At 37.7% G+C, this 19,984-nt stretch overlaps 2 protein-coding genes across 2 annotated transcripts; one reads left to right on the forward strand and one right to left on the reverse strand.

The window, feature by feature from the left end:
* Positions 1 to 52: 52 nt before the first annotated feature.
* On the reverse strand, positions 53 to 14,377 carry LOC147291120 (cocaine synthase-like). The gene is made up of 7 exons (XM_086235879.1): positions 14,321 to 14,377; positions 12,629 to 12,687; positions 12,495 to 12,530; positions 12,099 to 12,162; positions 6,481 to 6,502; positions 548 to 1,242; positions 53 to 427 (listed from the first exon to the last, which is right to left on the reverse strand). Exons 1-7 carry the CDS (start codon positions 14,375 to 14,377, stop codon positions 53 to 55), a joined length of 1,308 nt encoding a protein of 435 aa, XP_086092005.1.
* On the forward strand, positions 3,794 to 6,474 carry LOC147291121 (uncharacterized). Its single transcript, XM_086234721.1, has 3 exons — positions 3,794 to 4,416; positions 5,613 to 6,291; positions 6,449 to 6,474. Exons 1-3 carry the CDS (start codon positions 3,814 to 3,816, stop codon positions 6,472 to 6,474), a joined length of 1,308 nt encoding a protein of 435 aa, XP_086090847.1. The 5' UTR covers positions 3,794 to 3,813.
* Positions 14,378 to 19,984: the final 5,607 nt, after the last annotated feature.

The raw sequence follows: 19,984 nt of genomic DNA on the forward strand, positions 1-19,984 counted from the left end.
TTATTGCATCTATCTTACAGAAATTTGCATCAACAAGTACTACTTCTCATTCTCAAATGCGGCAACGACTGACAATTGCACTATGATTGAAGGAAGCAAATGAAAGAAGCATCTCATCACGTTCAAATATAGCCATCTCTTTTTCTTCCAAGTTCACCCAAGCTTCAATATCTCCACCCCATTTGGTATCAACCAAAGTGATAAACTTGTCGAAGTACATAGGACAAGTAACCCATGTGGGTTTCCCCCACCCAAAATCCATATCATAAAATTGAAATCCGCATAAACTTGAAAGCCAAAAGATATTGACTACCATCTTCTCTAGTTCACTCTCCTTTCTAAGAGATTCACAAAGCAGAGAGTAACAATCTTCCCTTTTAAATCTCTTTGCCTTGTCCTTGCAGAAGTCTGCTAACCCTTTCCTTATCTGGACGACCAGTTCCGGTATTTCGATATCAATTTTTTCAACCAACACCGGGAACCGCCATATGATATTCCCTATAGCATTGTCCGACAGTGAAGGGACCATTCATTTGTGCAAGTTGACCGTTTGCAACAGTAGCGACGTCCTTGATGATGATATGGATTGGGACGCAGCAACAACAGCATTAATAGCACATTTCAAGACAACTGCAAATGCTAATTGCACATTTGTAGGGCCATTAAAGCCAAGCTGTTGATCAAGTAGTAGTTTACTGGTTTTGGCCTTGAGACTGGCCATCTTTGAGGCCCCAAACACAAGCCTCCTTGTGGTGAAATTTTGAGGTAGGAACATTTGGGGGTTGGAGGTGAAATTTGTCCCCGTTTTCCCAAGCGACATCAGCGGTCCAGTATTGAACTTTGGAAGCAGTATTTGATGATCACGATGATCATGGTCGTCGTATTCTTTACGAGCAGTGGCCGTCCAGCTCTGGACGAACGTACACAAAGATGATGCATCCGCGATCTTGTGTGAAAGAGAGACTCCAATAGCTATTCCTCCGCAGCTAAAGACAGTGACTTGAACTTGCAGAACAACATCCAATGCATCAAGATTAGTAAAACTAGTGGGAATAAATTGGCCTAGTAAATTGGGCCCTGGTATTTGGGAGAGAAAATTGGAGAGGTGGCAGTCGATTTGGCCTTCTACAAAATAAGCACCCTCATCGTTGCACTCAATGGATACTCCATTTTTGAGTCGGCCAGCGAGTGGATAGAAATGAACCAAGGTTTTGGATAGCGAATTCTGAAGGTGGTTTGACCACAACAATTTCCATACCGGCTGCTTCTGGGGGGCTGGTTTCATTACAAAGCGGTCCGTTGGTTTAATTACAATTGAAATCAAAGGGTATTCTTTTGAGTCAAGGGACTGTAATTATGAGATGTACTCCATCTTGAATGGGTCGTACCCAAAATAATAAAACCCTTATTTCATAAATGAATTTGGATGAAATTATATTGGGTAATATTATTATTTATGAACCATTTTTGTTCAACAATACGTAAATGCAATGTCGAGTGCTCATTGGTAATTTTTGTCCTAAAACGTAATAATGGAATTGGTTGTCTTTGTCAATAATTAAATTAATTAGTTATATATATTTGTCACTTATAATTAAAAAACCTGAATTTTTCAAGAAGTCAAATATATTAGAGCATGTACAATGGCTTTTTGCTATATGTTAATTTTTGTCCTAAAACGTAATAATGTAGTTGGTTGTCTTTGTCAATAATTAAATTAATTAGTTATATATATTTGTCACTTATAATTAAAAAACCTGAATTTTTCAAGAAGTCAAATATATTAGAGCATGTACAATGGCTTTTTACTATATGCTATATTTAGCATGACTTTTAGCATTTAGCAATAGCTTTTGTGTTTTTTGCTCTAATAGCACAAAAGTTATAGCTATATATTAATATGTTTATATTTTTAATATATTCATATATATCCTTATAAATTAAATTTAATATATTAAATTATTTTAATAATTATATCATTGTAAATATTTTAATGAGATTTTTAATATGAGCCCAATATTAAATATATTTAAATATTATTATTTTAATACCCAAATTAATATTTAGTATTTTTCATGTCAAAGTCAAATTTAAGAATTGTAAAATTTGAATACATGGCCAATAAACCCATGATAGCTACCATCCTCATGCCTCTTGCTGCAACATTTTTCATTCATGTGAATATCCTTTCCTCTCTTTCTCCTCGTGAGACCTAGCACTTTTTCAACCAATCATTTTCTTTCACTTGGTTTTTTATTCTTTCTTTATCCATACTTTTCAAATGGTGGGTTCACTTTTTTCTTAAGTTTCTCAATACAAATTACTAAATTTTCTGCTAGATATAGTGAAAAATTTAACAACAGCATAGCAAATGCTAAATTTAGCTATGTCATTGTAATGAGGTTTTTTATCATTTCTGCTATATTTAGCAGATAGTATAGTATTTAGCCATGCCATTGTACATGCTCTTAAGAGTGCTGCTATTTGCACACCATTTTTTCTCTCATTACGCATCCTTCTCTTCCATTTAGTAGATTACAACTTTAACCCAACCTAAAATGTCCAGACAACTATACAAACGTAGCCACCCCAAGTCCCAACCTGGCCTCCACTGCCATTGTTGCTGGCTCCCTGCCGCCATCGTCACCGGCCTCCTTTTTCTTCCTCTTTGTCCTCTCTCTCTCCATCTCTCTCCTCTCTCCTCTCTCCCTTTCTCTCTGTCTTTTGTCCCTCTCTGTCCTCACCCCAACCCCATCCTCAGCCACCCCCACCACCGGCAAGGTCGCCGGCTATTCAACCCTCCCCTTCTCTCCTTCCTTCTTTCTCCTCTCTCTCTTTCCCTCTTTCCCTCTCTGTCTTTTTCCTTCTTTCTCCTCTGCCTCTTTCCCTTTTTCTCCTTTCCTCTCCCCATTTCTATCTCTTCTCTCCTTTTCTTTCCGATCTACCGATCTAGAGGTCGGCAAGGTTGCGCCGACCTCTGCAACATATCAGAAAGAAGGAGATAGAGGAGAGAAGAAAGAGAAATGGAGAGAGGAGAGAAGAGAGAGGGAAAGAGACAGAGGAGAAAGAGGGAAAGAGACAAAGGGGAAGAAAGAAAGGGAGACCAGAGGCCAACACGCTGGCGCCAGAGGCAGACTGGGTGGTTGCAGCGGACGCATTGGCTAGTGGAGTCGGGGGTGGGGTCGGGACTTGGTAATTAAAATGAAATCTTTAGGATAAATCAATGCAATTTAGGAGGACTCAATGAAAGGACATCAATTCAAATCCTGGATTTTCGAATTGGGAGAGATCAAGAATTCTCACTATTTCTTAGATTTATGGACCAAATTCAATTCATTGGGATCTTTCATTCACATTTTTTTTCCATCAATAACGTTTTATAAAACTCTTGGACTTCCAAATTTGGAGTATCCTACTTTCACGCAATTCTAAATTAAGGGTGTGGAATGAGAAATTTAGGAAATTGAAAAAAAAAATGGGTGCGAAAAGAGAACGAGATGTGTAATTAGAGGAAAAAATGTGTACAAATAACAGTCTATATATTAATCACTTAAATGAAAAGATATATATTATTTATTAAAAAATTCAAAATATTACTAACATTTATTATGGCTGCTTCGCCACTCGATCCTTGTAAGATTCTTATACAAAGTTCGTTGACCTTTCTTTGCTTTTTATACGGTACTTATTTTGTTTTGTCCCTGGATTATATATGGCAATAAGCATGCATCGATACGTACGTTGACATTCATAATCTTTATTACATCTTCAAAGGGATAGAACCGCTTCATTGTAGAGAGAGAGAGAGAGGGAATGGAGATTAGAGTACCAGATGAAGATGATACAATAAGATTGTATAAGGCATCACTGACAGGGTGTGTATTATCCTTAAACACATTACTCCAAAAAGACCCACTCATTCTCAGAAAGGTTTCACTCACTCCTTTCAGTGAAACTCCCTTACATGTAGCAGCTTTGCTTGGCCACCATGATTTCACCACAACTCTTGTCGCCCATAATCCCAACCTTGCTAGGGAGTTGGACTCCTCCAAACGCGCAGCCCTCCACTTGGCTTCTGCTGAGGGCCACAAGAACACCGTCCAAGCTTTGTTGCCTGCATATGCGGATGCGTGCTTGCTTCATGATGAGGATGGCAGAATCCCTCTTCACTATGCAGCCATGAGAGGACGAATTGAGGTCCTGAAGAAGTTGATTGAAGCAAAGCCTGAGTCCGTTTATGTAAAGGTTCCGAATAGAGAAGAAACAGTTTTGCACTTATGTGTTAAATATAACCAGTTAGAGTGCTTGAAATTGTTGGTGGAAGAGATGGGAGATGACAGTGAGTTCCTCAACTCAAGAAACAGTGTTGGCGGTAACACCATCCTGCACTTAGCTGTGACGCAAAAGCAAATTGAGGTAATGCTCAATAATCAATATCCCATTTATTTTGCTGAATATTAATATAGCAAACAAATTAGCTTATCCTGACAACTTTTGTACGGAAGAATTGAGAAAAGTAAAATAAGTATCATATATATATAATTGAATTTTTTTAAAATGAGAATTAGGATTAAATATCGAGTGTAACTCTGTTTTTTTTTTTTTTTTTTTTTCATGATAAAACATAAATGTTTTTTCCTTTTTGTTTAAAGGTTAGGTAGTAAGCAAGTGACTAGTAGTTTGGGGACACAAATCAGACCAATAGGTAAAATTCCTTACAAAAGCGTGGGTATTTGGCCCATCGCTCAAACACTTGCATATATTTTTGGATCCTTTAATTAGAAGCCAAAATGAGAAAGAAAATTAAGATAAATCCTAGCCGGTCAAAAACTTAAGTAGAAACATCACAAACAACTATTCACCGAGTGGTAGGCAAACCCACCGAGCCCTCGGTGAAGCAAAACCATACATCTTCAAGGAAAAAAGATGCATCTACAAGTAAAAAAAAAACATCTGCAAGCAAAAAAAGATGCATCGGCAAGCCCCAAGATCTCGGTATAGGCTACCGAGCACTCGGTAGTGTAAGTTTTTCTCTCCGCCTCCGCATACACGGACATATTGGGCTGAAATTTAATTTTTATTTGGCTGGATTTACAGTTAAATATCTTTCAAAAATTGGGTTTATAAATAATTTATTATATATTTTTCTGACTTAGTATATAGTCGTAATTGCCTTGTAGTAACATTAGAGTTTATAATGCTTTAAGATTTATAAAGATTTAGACTTTAGCATATTGAAGTTTAAATGCTAAAAAAAAATTTGGTATTTAACATCAAAATAATATGTTCATTCAGTATTTAAACCATAATGACCCTTTTGTTTTTTTTAAGTTCTGGAAGAAATTAATTATCATGACCAAATTTCCAGTCCAAGCTAGGTTTTTTAAATTAATGCTTTAGCCTCACATTTATTTAAATTAACGGCACAATTTTTTTTACAATTAAGAAAAAGGTTTGGACGGACTTTGACCAGTGATTTTTGTGTATATGACAATAATTAAGTATGGTTGTGTGAAAAAGTGCATCATTTTTGTATATCATTCATCATGTGATTTTATATTGTGATGATATATGTCAAATTGACAAATAAAGCAACACTACAACTTGTGCAGACCATAAGATACCTAGTTTCACTACCTATTGTAAGAGCAGAAGCAAATGCTGTAAATGGGATGGCTTTGACCACATTAGACATCTTAGAGCAGAGTCCAAGAGACTTCAGAAGCCTCGAAATTCAACAGATATTAGTGGACGCAGGTATCAGAACAAACATCCAATATGGTATTCTCACAACATTGTCCCCAATTAACCCATCTTCAAACAGTGCTATCCATGTCCAAAACAAAGGATCAGTACCGAAAAAAACAGTAAGGGCAAGGTGGTGGAGAAAATTGATAGAATATTTCTTGAAAGACCAGAGTGATTGGTTGGTAGAGAGACGTGGCATGCTCATGGTTGTGGCTACCATGATTACAACCATGACTTTCCAAGCTACAATTAACCCACCGGGTGGTGTTTGGCAAGCAACCATTATAAACAATACTACCATTCCAGGAGATCAAGTTTGCACAGAAAAATTCCCATGTGTAGCTGGAACTGCAGTGTTCAGCTATGGTCCCCGGAAAGATTATTTCCACTTTTTCCTATTTAACAATACCTTCGCATTCCTTGCTTCCCTCACTGTCACCCTTATACTTATTAGCGGGATTCCTCTCCCTAACCAGGCGTGTGTTTGGATCTTATCAATGGTCATGTTCATCACTGTCTCATACTTGGCGAATGCCTACCATAGTGCTATCCGCGTCGTGACCCAAACACACGATTGGAATCCATCATTTTGGGATTTATACAATCCATTCTATTATGTCTGGCAATCTTTGCTCTTTATGGCCGTTGGACTTCGCACTATTCGTTTTCTAATATGGCTGGTGAAAAGGCTGTGGCGCAGGTTCAGGCACAGGAAATTGCAAATAGTATCAAGTTGCAAAAACAAGGTCAATGTCTAAGATAGAGGATTGGTATTCTCTAATGTGCATGTGCTTAATTTTCTCTCTATTGGTGTAGGTATGGAAAGTAATGAACTGATAATGTCTAAGAGGATTAGTATTCTCTAATATGCATGTGCAAATAATATCGTCGTATAGTATCTGGTTTGGATAAAATTCGCATGACTTGGGTACTCATGTGAGAATTTCTGCTGCACCTTTTATATCATGTGAGAATTTCAGCTGCATGCTTTATATCATTCCCAAACAACACTCTTTATGTAATGGGATAGTTATGTAATGTATGATTATAGGCTCTATTATTGGAATGGGATAGTTATGTAATGGTGAAATATTTGAACATTATTATTATTTTGATTGAATTGAACATGCATGATTGCCTACTATTTAAATACTTTACCTCAATACCGTTAAAAAATTAATTTTTTTGGTATTTATGCACACAAGTACAAAACTAATGGAGCAATTGATTTTTTTTAATGACTTTGGGTAGAGTAGTGCTACAAGCACCAGCTTATATCCAAATTTTATGGATGTCAACTGATGTGAGAGTTTGTTATTTATTCATATATGAGTCCACTTTAGACATTATTTATTTACAATTATTAAGAAACTGACATGTCATCTGCCACAATATCAATTAGGATAATTAATTTGAGATATAAGGTGGTGCCTCTGACATTATATATTGTACGTCTTGAGTAACAGAATTGAGTTTGGGGGATAAAGTGACAAAAAATTTAGTTGGAGGGGGTGATATATATGTAATTAATCCTAAAATTTTTGTAACTGAAATGAAATTAAAAAAAAAAATTAAAAAGTACATGATTTATAGTCAACATTATAACTCCATTTGATAATTTAACCAACCTAATTATGAAATTGAAAGTTAGGGGAGTGTTGGAAAATAAGTTTCAAAATCAATGAATTAAGTAAAAAATAATGGTAAAACTAATGAATATAATTAAATGCCTGTAGCGCTTGGGGTTCTAGGGTCAATTTATTTGATAGAGGATCACGGGCCAGTTTATTTATAAATAACTCAGGATTAATGGCTTCCTTTAGTATAAAAGGGTTAAAAGGGTAAAGAACTTCAGTTTAGCACATCCTTTTTTAGGTAAGAAATATTATTTGATTGTTAAGTGTTTCAAGTAGGGGTGGGAGTGGCCGAGTGGGTCGAGCCCATATCGGCCAAAGAACCGTCCCACCCGACCAATTGAGTTTAGCTATTTTTTGCAACTATCAACCAATCTGACTATTATAGGTCGGTTGTGAGTTGGGCAACCGATAAAGGCGGTATAAGTCAGGCCGGCAATGGTTTCATCCGGCAACTCTCTCTGTTCCCTCTCACTTTCTTCCTTCTCTGTCCCCAAGTTCACTCTATTAGTACAGCGAGTTTGCCGACGAGCCAGGTGGCGAAACCACCACCATCCAGACCTTCTCTTCTCCCTCTCCCTCCCCCAGTATTCTGAGCTCGCAGAAAACGCTGGCAAAGGCGTGAGCTCGTGCAGGCCCGAGTCAGCTCCGACGGCGACCCAAGCTTTTCTGGCCAAATTGCGAGGCCGGACCACCCTCGAATTCATCCCCTCGCTACTCTGAGTCGATTGGTACCATCAGATTGTTCATCCGATCGAGCTGTGACGACGGTGATTCGAAGGGAAAGGCTGCCAGGCTCCGCTGTTGACTTTTCGTTCCCGGCGGCGATGCAAGATCGGACCACCATTGGTCGATTCCGTCATGCTGGACTCATTGGTGTATTTGGATCATCCCTCTGACCACCGTGTGCGGCAGATCGAAGGAGAGAAAGAGTGGGAGAAAGTGAGTGAGAGAAGAAGAGATCGAGAGAGACAGAGACAGAGAGAGTGAGTAGTGGCGCGGGGGAGAAGAAGATGATGGTGGGGGCGTGGTGGCGACGCGGTGGTGAATGGTGATGGTGTCGAGCTGAGAGAGACAGAGAGTGCGAGCTGAGACTGAGACAGACTACAGAGAATGAGAAAGTGAGTGAATGAGTTGGGTTTGGGCCTGAGTTCCACTCACACACACTCTTAGGCTTGGGCCAAACACACACACACATACACACACTCTCACACACACACTGCCACACAGCGCAAGCTTCCTAAAGGCCCCAAAAAAAATGCATTCCAAAGTTGGTTGATAGTCGGTTGGTCGGGTAACCGACTTTCCCTATTTTAGCAACTACCATCCGAACCAACTTTGATGTGTCAGTTGGTAACACCCGACCCGACCTTTGTGGATCGGTTGTTGATTGCATATTGGCCAGAAATATTGGTTGGTAATGGGTCAATTGTCGGGTAAAAATCAACTCACACCTACCCCTACTTTCAAGTAAGCACACCCAAGAGAAAAATGAGGGTTAAATAGTCTTATACTCCCTGTATCTCTTTTGATTTCCCATTGTGTTCTTTGAACTTTAAAACTTTCCATTGAGTCCCTAAATATAACAATTTTTGCTTATTTATTCATAGAACTATAACTTTACAAAATACTCAAAAAGACGAGGTCACGAGGGTTTGGTTCAAACGCTTTAAGGGTAAAAATTATCCTTGCTTTTCAATATGTTGACCGTTTGTGGGAACAAAAATTATCACCCAAAAATAAATGGGCTAAAGGTAATTGGGCCAAGATGAAAACAAGCTTCATATCCTTTATAGATAAAGAAGCCCAATGATCAAAGACCAAAGCTCAACCCAAAGTTTATTTACCAATGGTAATCAAATACCAACGTTCTTATCATTTTACTGATAAGAACGTTGAGATCAGGCATTAATAGGAAATCAAGAGCATTCATCCTATGCAGGATGTGAGAACGGACGTGAGAACGGGAAAATGAGATTATCCTAGTTCAAATCTTATAAATAGCTTGCAAAGTCGAGTAACAAGGTACGGACAAAATCTGTGAACTTAGGCAACATATTATCAGAAATTTACTGACTTAGGCATCAAAGCATTTTTTGCAAGTGCCAACCCTTCTCCATTCCGACGAGAAGAATTTCAGACGCTTTCTTTCACTTTCGATTCAGGTAGTTCATCCAAATTCAATTATTGTAGGCCAATTAATTCTTCCTAAGAATTTTGGTTCCAACAATTGGTGCAGTCGGTGGGAAAAATATCACGAACGAAAAGGTTGAATTACCATAAGCGGAAGTGACGAAATTACGTCTTATTACCAATTGGTTCTGGGATAAATGCCTAAATTCCTTCATATACGGTTTCAATAACAGTTGGACTCACTGTTTGTTTATTTAATAATAGTTATATAACTAAATGTTTCCAATTTAGTTGATTTTTTGCACAAATAATCTTTAAAGGGTGACCTAAAAAATGAATAGTTCCGATTATGAGTCTATAATGTAAAACAACGCAAACTTTTATTAATTAGTATGGCATCAACATAGAAGGATTAGTAGCAGTTGTTGGTCCAATCTTTAGAGGATTATAAACAAAGGGAACACGTTATGAATTATTTATTGTTAGCTTAATTGGATGTTGGTCCAATTATGCAGATAAAAATAAAAATAAATTATAAAAATCACCATATATAGAAAACACAGATCGAAGGTACATAAACAAAGGGAAAAAAAAATCACCATTGTATTCATTAATATTAATATTATATAAAGGCCTTTTCTTTTGTTTTGGTGGGTAAATGATAGGAAAAAAAGTGCATCAAGGAAGTGGTGATGAAAACACGTTGTAGTGCATATCTATATATTCCTAATTCTTGACCGGAAACATGAATTATGAAGGCTTTGATGTTGACAAAAAAAGTAAGGGGATGTGTGGAATCATATATATAAACTTGATGGGTGTTCATATTAATTTTAAAGGTACTGTATGTAAAGCGAAAACGCGCTAAATTTATCACGGATTTGTGTAATATAATCTTTGATTAATACCCTATTTTGCTTATACATACCGGCCGTCCCCACCACCATCACCGGCCGGTGGCCCCCTACTCCCCATCCTTTTTTTTTTCCTATCTCTCTTTCTATCCTTCTATTTCTCCTCCATCGCCCCTCCCCCTCTCTTCCTTTCTCTCTCTGGATCTGCATATTTTGGGTTTTGGTTAATTTGCTGCTTCAACTTCATCTTCCTTTTTCTATTTTTGATTTTGGTTTGTTGATTGTGGGTATTTGTTTAGATTTTTTGTTTTTTGAATTTGATTTGCAGATTAGAAAAGAGAAGGGAAGAGAGAGAGAGGGAAGAGGGGGGTTGCTGCCGTTGATGGTGTCGGGGTCGACCGGTGCTTAAGGAGGGGAGGGAGGTCGGTGTAGATTCAGAGAGAGGACCGTCTGCTCGCTGAGAGGAGTATTGCTTTGGCAGTGATTGATACAATATTGGATTATATTCTTGATGAGAGTTATGATCCGGTTAGTACTAATTGCACTGAATTATAATTGGCAAATTCAACATCTACTATGCCGGTGTAGATGGTGGTGAGAGGGAGGGGAGGGTGATGGGTGGGTGGGTTGCTGATGGTGGAGAAAGGTTGGCCGGGTGTGAGTGTTTTTGTTTTTTGTAATTTTTTATTGATTTGAATTTTATTTGAATTTTTTAAAATATCAAAGTTTTAATGCTTATTATTTGGTTTGCTCCCTGAAATATTTCGAATTCTCACATCACCCTCTAATGTTTATTTTTTCTCACGTTACCCCGTGATGTTATATCTCGTGTCTCACTTAATCTAATTCCGTCAAGTTCGTCAATATCAACCATTAGAAGTGGGCAAAGTGGAACACATAAATTAATTTCAGGAAGTAATGTGATACAAAAGGAACCTTACGGGGTGAAGTTAGACTAGAAGTTACTTTCAAGAGGTGAAATAGTATATAAGCCTATATTTTATAAGGAAATAGATTCTTTGTTGTGCTTTTTTTTAATTTTAATATTAGCTATGTTTTATTAGCAATTACCGGCCACATGGCCAAGGTCTAATTAGGAGTCAACTAGTAGTAAACCATTCTAGTCATCTAAGAGTATGTGAACATGAAGTACAATATATAGAGCATGAACTTATTACCAAATTGGGGACCCATGAGATTGAGTAATTCGCATACGTCTACACTCTTTTATTACTACACAACTATTTTGAGTGGGTTAGGGAGGAAGGGAAGGAAAAGCATGATGTGGGAATGACTTAAGCAAGGGCATTTCATGTTGGTAAAATATAATCACAAGTGAACACAATAATAAACCTGAATGATTATCTTGGCACACCTCATTGCAGGGGAACATGGTCACATGCATAAAGCCTCTACAAAACAAAAAAAAAAAAAATAGACAATACATATTCCCTCAGTACTTTTAGTCACAGAGGGAAGATTTAACAAAGTAACCAGGGAATGTAAAAGAAGGAAACATTGTGAAGAAATATTTCAAACTTAAAGCATTCCATTTTACAACTTGATTTTATATAGAAAGATTCAAAATATCTCCACGCCACGCCAAGACAGGGGTAGGTAATTTGGTCATGTTGGTTAAGGACAACACCTTGGCTCAACTTCACATAATAATACTGGAGGATAATATACTCATAGTAAATGGGACAGGGGAAGTGTAACTAGAACTAACATGTCCAGTAGCAGAAGTGTGATTTGTGTTTAGGATAGCATTGACTTTAGCATGACAAACATAACTACAAAAAAAAAAATTTGAGAGATTATGAGCAAGAATCAGAGTTTTCAAAGAATTTTATTAATTGTGAATTTGGAATAAATGATAAATCAGTATATCACTGGAGAACAAGTATTGGATATGATGGGATGGTGGTGGAAAAAATAAATTTGATTAATGCACTAAAAAGAAGACAATGATAGACATTATATATATATATATATATATATATTTTTTTTTAAGAGAACAATGACAGACATTAGATGTAGCTCCAAAATAATGTTAGACCCCATTCTTACAGTAAACTGTAGACCACAAATCAAGAATGGAGTTTAAGAAAGCACACACACTTACGGATTCTCCAAAGAATACACGTCCAGTTCTGGATTTCTAAAAAGAAGAAAGGACAACTTTACTGATTACTACTGACCATATCTTCATAATGAATCTTTTTTTTTTTTTAATTATATCAAGTAGCACATACAAACCTTTGCTTAAGGAAGCCTGTCATCGGAACAACCTCTTGGGAACCCATTATATCCAATTCCTGCGGAAGACAAATTAGCATGGAAGTCAGAAAAAAAAACTACACGTGGGAAATTTCAATAACCATAGAAATGATAGAAAATGGATAACATAAACTAAGAACCGGCCATATGACCACTGAACATTACAATGAGAAGTAATTAATAGTTCCATGTAATTTGGATATATAATTTCTGTCAAATAATCTCATCCTCGATCACCTAGAATTACACCACTTTGACTCACCAAGTATGATCCAACGTGCCTGATGCAGTCTGCGTATTCGACATATCTATCTTTTACTTTTAGAAGATTTATTTTATTTTAATAATTTGTAATAAGAAGTCTCTGTAGTTTTAGGGACTTTTCTTAGGTTTGGTAAGATAGTATTTTAATTAATATTTTAGATTTTATTTTATTTTATTTTAGATTTCGTTTTAATTAGGATTCTTGTCGCCCAAGTAATCTAAGCCCTATAAATATGGGTTCTTGTACTCTTTTGAGGGGTTTGATAATTAATAAAATTTGAGAAGAGATGATTTCTCTCTTTCTACCCATTTTTCTGATAGTTTAGAGAATTATCAGTCTAACATAAGCCCTTGTTTATGGTCATTCTTGATGTAGAGAATCAACAGATCTAAGGTAGGTTGTATTCCGAAAAACCGTATCTCTTTCACCTGCCGCACGCTGCATCAGTTTGGTATCAGAGCTCAGTTCAATCCTGCTACAATTCCTATGTGGTTTTTATGAAACAAAAAGGCACATGGATGGAAGACCGAGGATAGATCAGATAAAAAAAGTGATATACCAGCGAGATGATATAGGACACTTGGCACAACAACTCGAATTCGAGGACAAATTCTCTCTAACCAGGAGAGACTGATGCAGTCTGCGCACTCGACATATCTATCTTTTAATTTTAGAAGATTTATTTTATTTTAATAATTTGTAATAAGAAGTCTCCCTAGTTTTAGGGACTTTTCTTAGGTTTGGTAAGATAGGATTTTAATTAATATTTTAGATTTCGTTTTAATTAGGATTCTTGTCGCCCAAGTATGTTTGGTGCCCAAGTAATCTAAGCCCTATAAATATGGGTTCTTGTACTCTTTTGATGGGGGTTGATAATTAATAAAATTTGAGAAGAGATGATTTCTCTCTTTCTCTCTATTTTTCTAATAGTTTAGAGAATTATCAGTCTAACAGAAGCCTTTGTTTCTGGCCATTCTCAATGTAGAGAATCAACAGATCTAAGGTAGGTTGTGTTCCGAAGAACCGTATCTCTTTTGCCCGCCGGGTGCTACATCCCAACCTATACAACAACATTATATACAAACCATAGCACCAATCAATTAATGTCAGCCAGACACAAATTGAAGCAATTCTGAACACCTATCATTGTTGTTCTCATTTATTTGCCAATGCATCGGTGTGCATGCTAAAAAGGAGCAGAGAATATGACCTATCTGTTAGGATGTTTGGATCTTTCAGCTGATAAAAATGCAATTGCCATGAAATAGTCATCCAATGACAAATATCTGCAATAAAAACCAAAACAGTAACCAACAAGAAAAAGCCAATAATGGATTGACAATATAACTGAAATAAGTGAAAAGAAAAAAGAAAAGGAAATATTGACGTCTTGGGTCTCATATTACCTGCTTCTGCGAGAATGGAAAGAACAACATGCAATGAAACTGCTCAATCGAATCCATGTTTGAACAACAGGCAATGAAACTGCTTGCCTTCCTTGATTGGAATTAAAATCCCTAACTATCTAAATGTTTAAGAAGTTTATTGAAAAACCCCAAATTTATTTAGAAAATCTAAAAGTACTGCATATTCCCCAAACTTAGATTTTTCAAAATCCATTTGCCTATTTCTAGAATCGAATCAACTTACCCAAACACAGAAGATTGAAAAAAAGAAAGCAGGAGAAAAAAAAATGAGGATGAGAGGTGTTGCGTACTGCAAAGAAGAAGAAGAAGAAGAAGAAAAAGAAGAGAGAGAGAGAGAGAGAAAACACCTCGAAGCTGCTAGAAAACTCAGATCGCCAGCGAAGAGGTTGGATCGGTTTTCCTTCGATTCTCCTTGATGATTGACTTTCTGAACTAAAGGAGGAAACCACGACGATTAGTGTCGAGAGGATGATGATATCATGGGTGGTCGGTGTCGCAACTCTTTGGAGAAGGTGGATCGCCGTCGTGAAGTTAAATATGTTCATCGTCGATTTCGATAAGCGAAGGGCAGATAAAGAGAAAGGATGAGGAGAGGAAGATTTGGGGGCCGACTAAGAATGAAAACGAGAGAGAAGGACCAAGTGAGTGTGAGCGAGGGTGAGAGAGAAGGAGATGTCTGCAGAGCGCGATAGGAATGTGTATGTTTTGTGAGGGATATCGTGATTGGGGTTGGGAACTTAATTAGCCAAAATTTTTATGTTGGGGGAAAATTTCTCCCGTGTTGTTTTAAGGTCAAGTTTAGATATCAGATGATGTTTTACATATCGGTTTTTTAAAAAACTTAATCAAAATCGTAAAATTTAGATATTAGAAAAAAAAAATTGGTGATATGTTAATGATTTTAGATATCATCTAAAAAGTTAACCGATATCTAAAACTTTACTATATCGGTTAATGTAAAAACTGATATTAAAGAAATGAAATCTATTACAGTTCTTCTTGTAGTGATTATTGGCACTTATAAGAGAGGGGGATACTAGAAACACAGGAAAAAGTGAAACACTATGAATAATCAGACATCAAGTATTTTTGAGTGGTTTCGTGATGGGGACAAAAATACTCGCTATTTTCACGAGTGGGCCACTTCGAGGAGTATCAAAAATAAGGTTACGGGGCTGTTTGATCAGCAGGGCAATTGAGAGACTCGGGGTCGTCAACTTGGAGGTTTATTCTGTGACTTTTTCTAGGAAATGTTCTCTTCTACTGGTAATGATAATATTGAAAGGGTTGTGGGGTTAATTGAAAGCCAGATTGCAGAGGAGATGAATGGGTGACTCCTTCAGCCTTTCACATGTGCAGAAGTGGAACAAGCTCTTGATCATATTGGGCCTACCAAACCCCCTGGCCATTATAGAATGCCGGTGCTACTTTATCAATTATGTTGGCATATTGTGGGTGATGCGGTGACTAAGAAGTGTTTAAGCATTCTTAATGGGCAGGCAAGTGTCAGAGAATTCAATCACACCTTAATTGCCCTCATTCCGAAGACAAAAAGGCTTGAGAGAGTGACTGAGTTCAGATCGATAAGCTTGTGTACTGTTGTCTACAAAATTTTGGCGAAAGCTTTAGCAATTCGGATGAAAGAAGTGCTTCCTTTGGTGATCTCTGAAACTAAAAGGGCTTTTGTGCCTGGGAGGATGATTTTAGACAATGTTATGACATCCTTTGAGGTAACAAATTCAATTAAGTAGATTAAGATGGGTGTGATGGGAAGATGGCGCTCAAATTAGACATGGCCAAAGCATATGATCGGGTTGAGTGGAAGTTTCATAAAGCAGTCATGATCAAAATGGGGTTTCATACTGATTGAGTTGCTCGGCTGTTAGATTGTGTCTACTACTACTTTTTCTGTTCTTTGGGAAGGACGACTCACGGGTTTTATTGTACCACAACGAAGTCTTCGCCAAGGATGTCCTTTATCCCCATATATCTTCATAATGGTGGCTGAAGGTTTCTCGGGGCTGCTGCGAGAGGCGGCCGGAAAGTAGAGCAGCTATTGAGGGGGTTCGTGTTTCACGTCTTGCCTCTTCGATATCCAATCTCTTTTTCTCAGATGATATTATTTTATTTCTGGGTGCGAACATGGGAGCCAGCCTCACTCTCCGAGAAGTTTTTCATGAGTATGAGGAGGCTTCAGGACAGAAGATAAATTATGATAAGTCTGCGGTGTGTTTTAGTCCCAATTCCACAGATGAGGTGAAGTCCACGGTGTGCAATATCCTCCAAATACAATTAGTAGATTGCCATGAAAAATACTTGGGGCTGCCGATTATTGAAGGTAGAGCAAAGAAACAGCTATTTCATGAAGTTTTAGACCGAGTTACGAAGCGAGTGAAATGGTGGAAAGAAAAACTGCTATCAAGAGCAGGGAAAGATACATTAATCAAAACCGTTCTTCAGGCGATGCCTATATATTCGATGAGCTGTTTCTGAATGCCTAAAGGAGTGTGGCAAAAGCTCGATGCTATTTTTGCAAAATTTTGGTGGGCCAAGGCGACAAATGCTAGAGGGATTCACTGGGCTAGTTCGGAGGCAGTGTGTAGAGGTAAATTTTGTGGAGGTCTAGGCTTCCGACATATTGGAGATTTTAATCACACCCTTGTTGCCAAGCAGTGTTGGCGTTTGCTTTCTATCCCTAACTCGTTGATAGTAAGGACATATCAGGCTAAATACTTCCTCAATGGGCTCTTTCTCCATGCACAGCTGGGGAGTAATGCTTCGCATATTTGGAGATCTCTCATTTGGGGAAAGGAGTTGCTTCAACTGGGATTACGGCGGCGGGTGGGCAATGGGCTATGTATCCGAGTGTATTAAGACAAATGGATCCCAGACCGTCATCGTTTTTAATTTGTTCACCACCTGCATTGGCGATGGATAGTCACTGATTTGTTTTCGACCCCTAGTGTGTGGAATGAGAGCCTCATTCGAGAATCGTTTTGGGAGGAAGAAGCCAATGTGATCCTGAGTATTAATTCCGTTGAGCACGCAGATGAGGGATGATTGTCTGATTTGGCATTATGAAGGGAACGACCTCTATAGCATTCAGAGTGGATATAAAGCAACCCGTTCTGAGAAGGAAAGAGCAGCGGGACACCTCAATCAGTACATCAAAGGGTGTGGATTCTAGCTTGTGGACAAAGATTTGGAACTTGCACTGCCTAAATAAAATTAAGTTCTTCCTCTGGCGGTGTTTGCATAATTACCTTCCATGCTGGGTCACTTTATTTAAGAAGAAGGTGGTACTTGATTCCAAGGAGTAAAATTTCGTTTTTTAGGGGTATGAAAATTTTAACACCATACCAAATTAATTTTGAAAAATTTCGCCGAAATTTTCGAGTCGCAAGGTGGGAGGTGCGGGTTCTGAGCGAGTGAGAAGGTAAGAGGTGCGGGGCTGGCTAGGGAAGGAGGGAGGAGGCGAGCGATGGGCGCGGACGGTGGTTCTGTGCGAGGTGGGGGAGGAGGCGAGAGATGGCGCGAGGCTGGCTGAGGAAAGAGGGATGAGGCGAGTAGCGCTAGGCTGACTGGGGAAGGAGCGATGAGGCGAGTAGCACTAGGCTGACTGGGGAAGGAGGGAGGTGGCAAGCCGCAGGCGCGGGCGGCACAAGCAGTGGGTTTTGGTCGCGGGAGGTGGGCGCAGATCTTGTGGCTGGGGAAGGAGGGAGAAGGAAGGGAAGGCCACTGGGGGAAGAAGAGGAAAAGGAAAGAAAAAAAGAGGAAGGTCACGGGGGAAGAAGAGAAAAAGGAAAAAAAAAAAAAAAAAAAGAGAAAAGAAAGGAAAAGGAAAAAAAAAAAAAAAAAGAGGAGAAAAGAAAAAAAAAAGAAAAAAAAAAGAAAAGAAAAGGAAAGAAAAAAAAGAAGAGAAAAGAAAAAAAAAAAGAAAAAAAAAGGAAAGAAAAAAAAAGAGAAAAAAGGAAAGAAGTTTTTTTTTTTTTTTTTTTAAGGTAGATTGAGATTTGGAGTCTTTAGGTAATTGGAAAGAAAAAAAAGGTTTGAGATTTTATTTGGGGTTTGATCTGGTCATTTTGGTGTTTCGTTTAGTTGTAACTTGTAAACATAAATTATGAAAAAGAAATTTATCCCCTTATCATGAAGTTTCATTTCCTTAATGTTTTGGTTTTCCAATTTTGATAATTTGTAAAATTGAAATTTTAGGTAAACAGTTGTCGCCGTTGTTGCCATCGGATTGGTGCTATTTTAACCAAATTCGGCCTAATTTAACTATAGAAGACCATTTCCAAGTCCCTTTGAGTAAACTTGCTACTTTCCGTTGCTACATTGGTGATTTATTCGTGTAATTTTATTATGTAATTATTAATTAGTGAAGTATTTTTTTAACAGTATTGTCTCCAGCGCACATTATATTCATCACATATCACATGAAATCTACTATATTATTTGATTTCTTCAATGTTTTTTAACAATGTAGTAGATAATATGTTAAATAAACATATGGTCAAGTTTCATTCAAAATTTCCATATTTTGATAGCAATTTTCGTCGTTTTTGTCTAATTTTATCGAAATTGAAATTTTAATCGAAATTTTCGCAAAAATTTCCGTCGAAATTTTCATCAAAAATTTCCTCAAAACTGAAATTTTACTCCTTGCTTGATCCTTATTATCCCAGATGTGGTCGGGACCCTGAGATAGTGCTACATGCTTTGTGGGAATGTCCCTTTGCTCAGGATGAACTTGGTCAATTCTTGGCTGCCGAGCAATGTAGGTGTAGCCTTTCTTAAATCTTGCACACACATAATTGGTTGCAGCAAGAGTGAGGCTGAGTTTTGCATCGGAATTGGGGTTCAGAAAGGTTGTGCTAGAGCTAGACGCTAAGGATGTGGTGGCGAATTAAGATGGTGTCTAACGAGACCTATTATGGTGATGATGAGGTCCTGCTCAACGAAGTTAAGGATTTAAGTTTATTGTTCTCTTCTTTTTCCTGTCAGTGGGCGCCTCGCTGTTGCAATATGGCAGCAGACGTAGTAGCCAAGTTGGCTTTGTCATGTAATGAGTTTTCAACATGGATTGAGGAAGCACCTCCCTGGTTGCACCCAATCCTCTTATCAGATGTAGCCCATCTTTCTTAATCTATGAAAGTTCCAAATTCTCAAAAAAAAAAAAAAAAGTATTGTGCGACTTTTAATGGAAAAAATGGCCAATTTTTTTTTTTTATATGACCTACTTGAATTCTAATATTTTTTCCAATCGGTCCACACTCTAATGTTAGGGTTCCAAATTTATATATATATATATATATATCCCTTATATTTCAGTCATCTTTTCCTTTGTTTTGCAGTTTGGGCGCAGCTTCCTTCAATATGCTTAAAAATGCATGTGTGTGTGTATATATATAGTCCTTCTCTAGGGTGGACGCCCGCACCTCTTTTTTTTTTTTTTTTTTTTTGCAAACTTACACTACCGAGTGCTCACCAGAAATTTTTTACACAGAGTCTGTACTTCTTTTTTGTGTTGATGCGTCCGCACCAGAGTGCCACTCTATATATATATTTTTTTCGCTTTTGCTTTGGCACGACAAATAATGTTGCAGTACATGGAAGCTAGATGGTTGAGAAAGCATGCATGAA

The sequence above is a fragment of the Dryas octopetala genome, chromosome 3 (assembly GCF_963921425.1).
Source record: "Dryas octopetala chromosome 3, drDryOcto1.1, whole genome shotgun sequence".
NCBI classification, from domain to species: Eukaryota; Viridiplantae; Streptophyta; class Magnoliopsida; order Rosales; family Rosaceae; genus Dryas; species Dryas octopetala.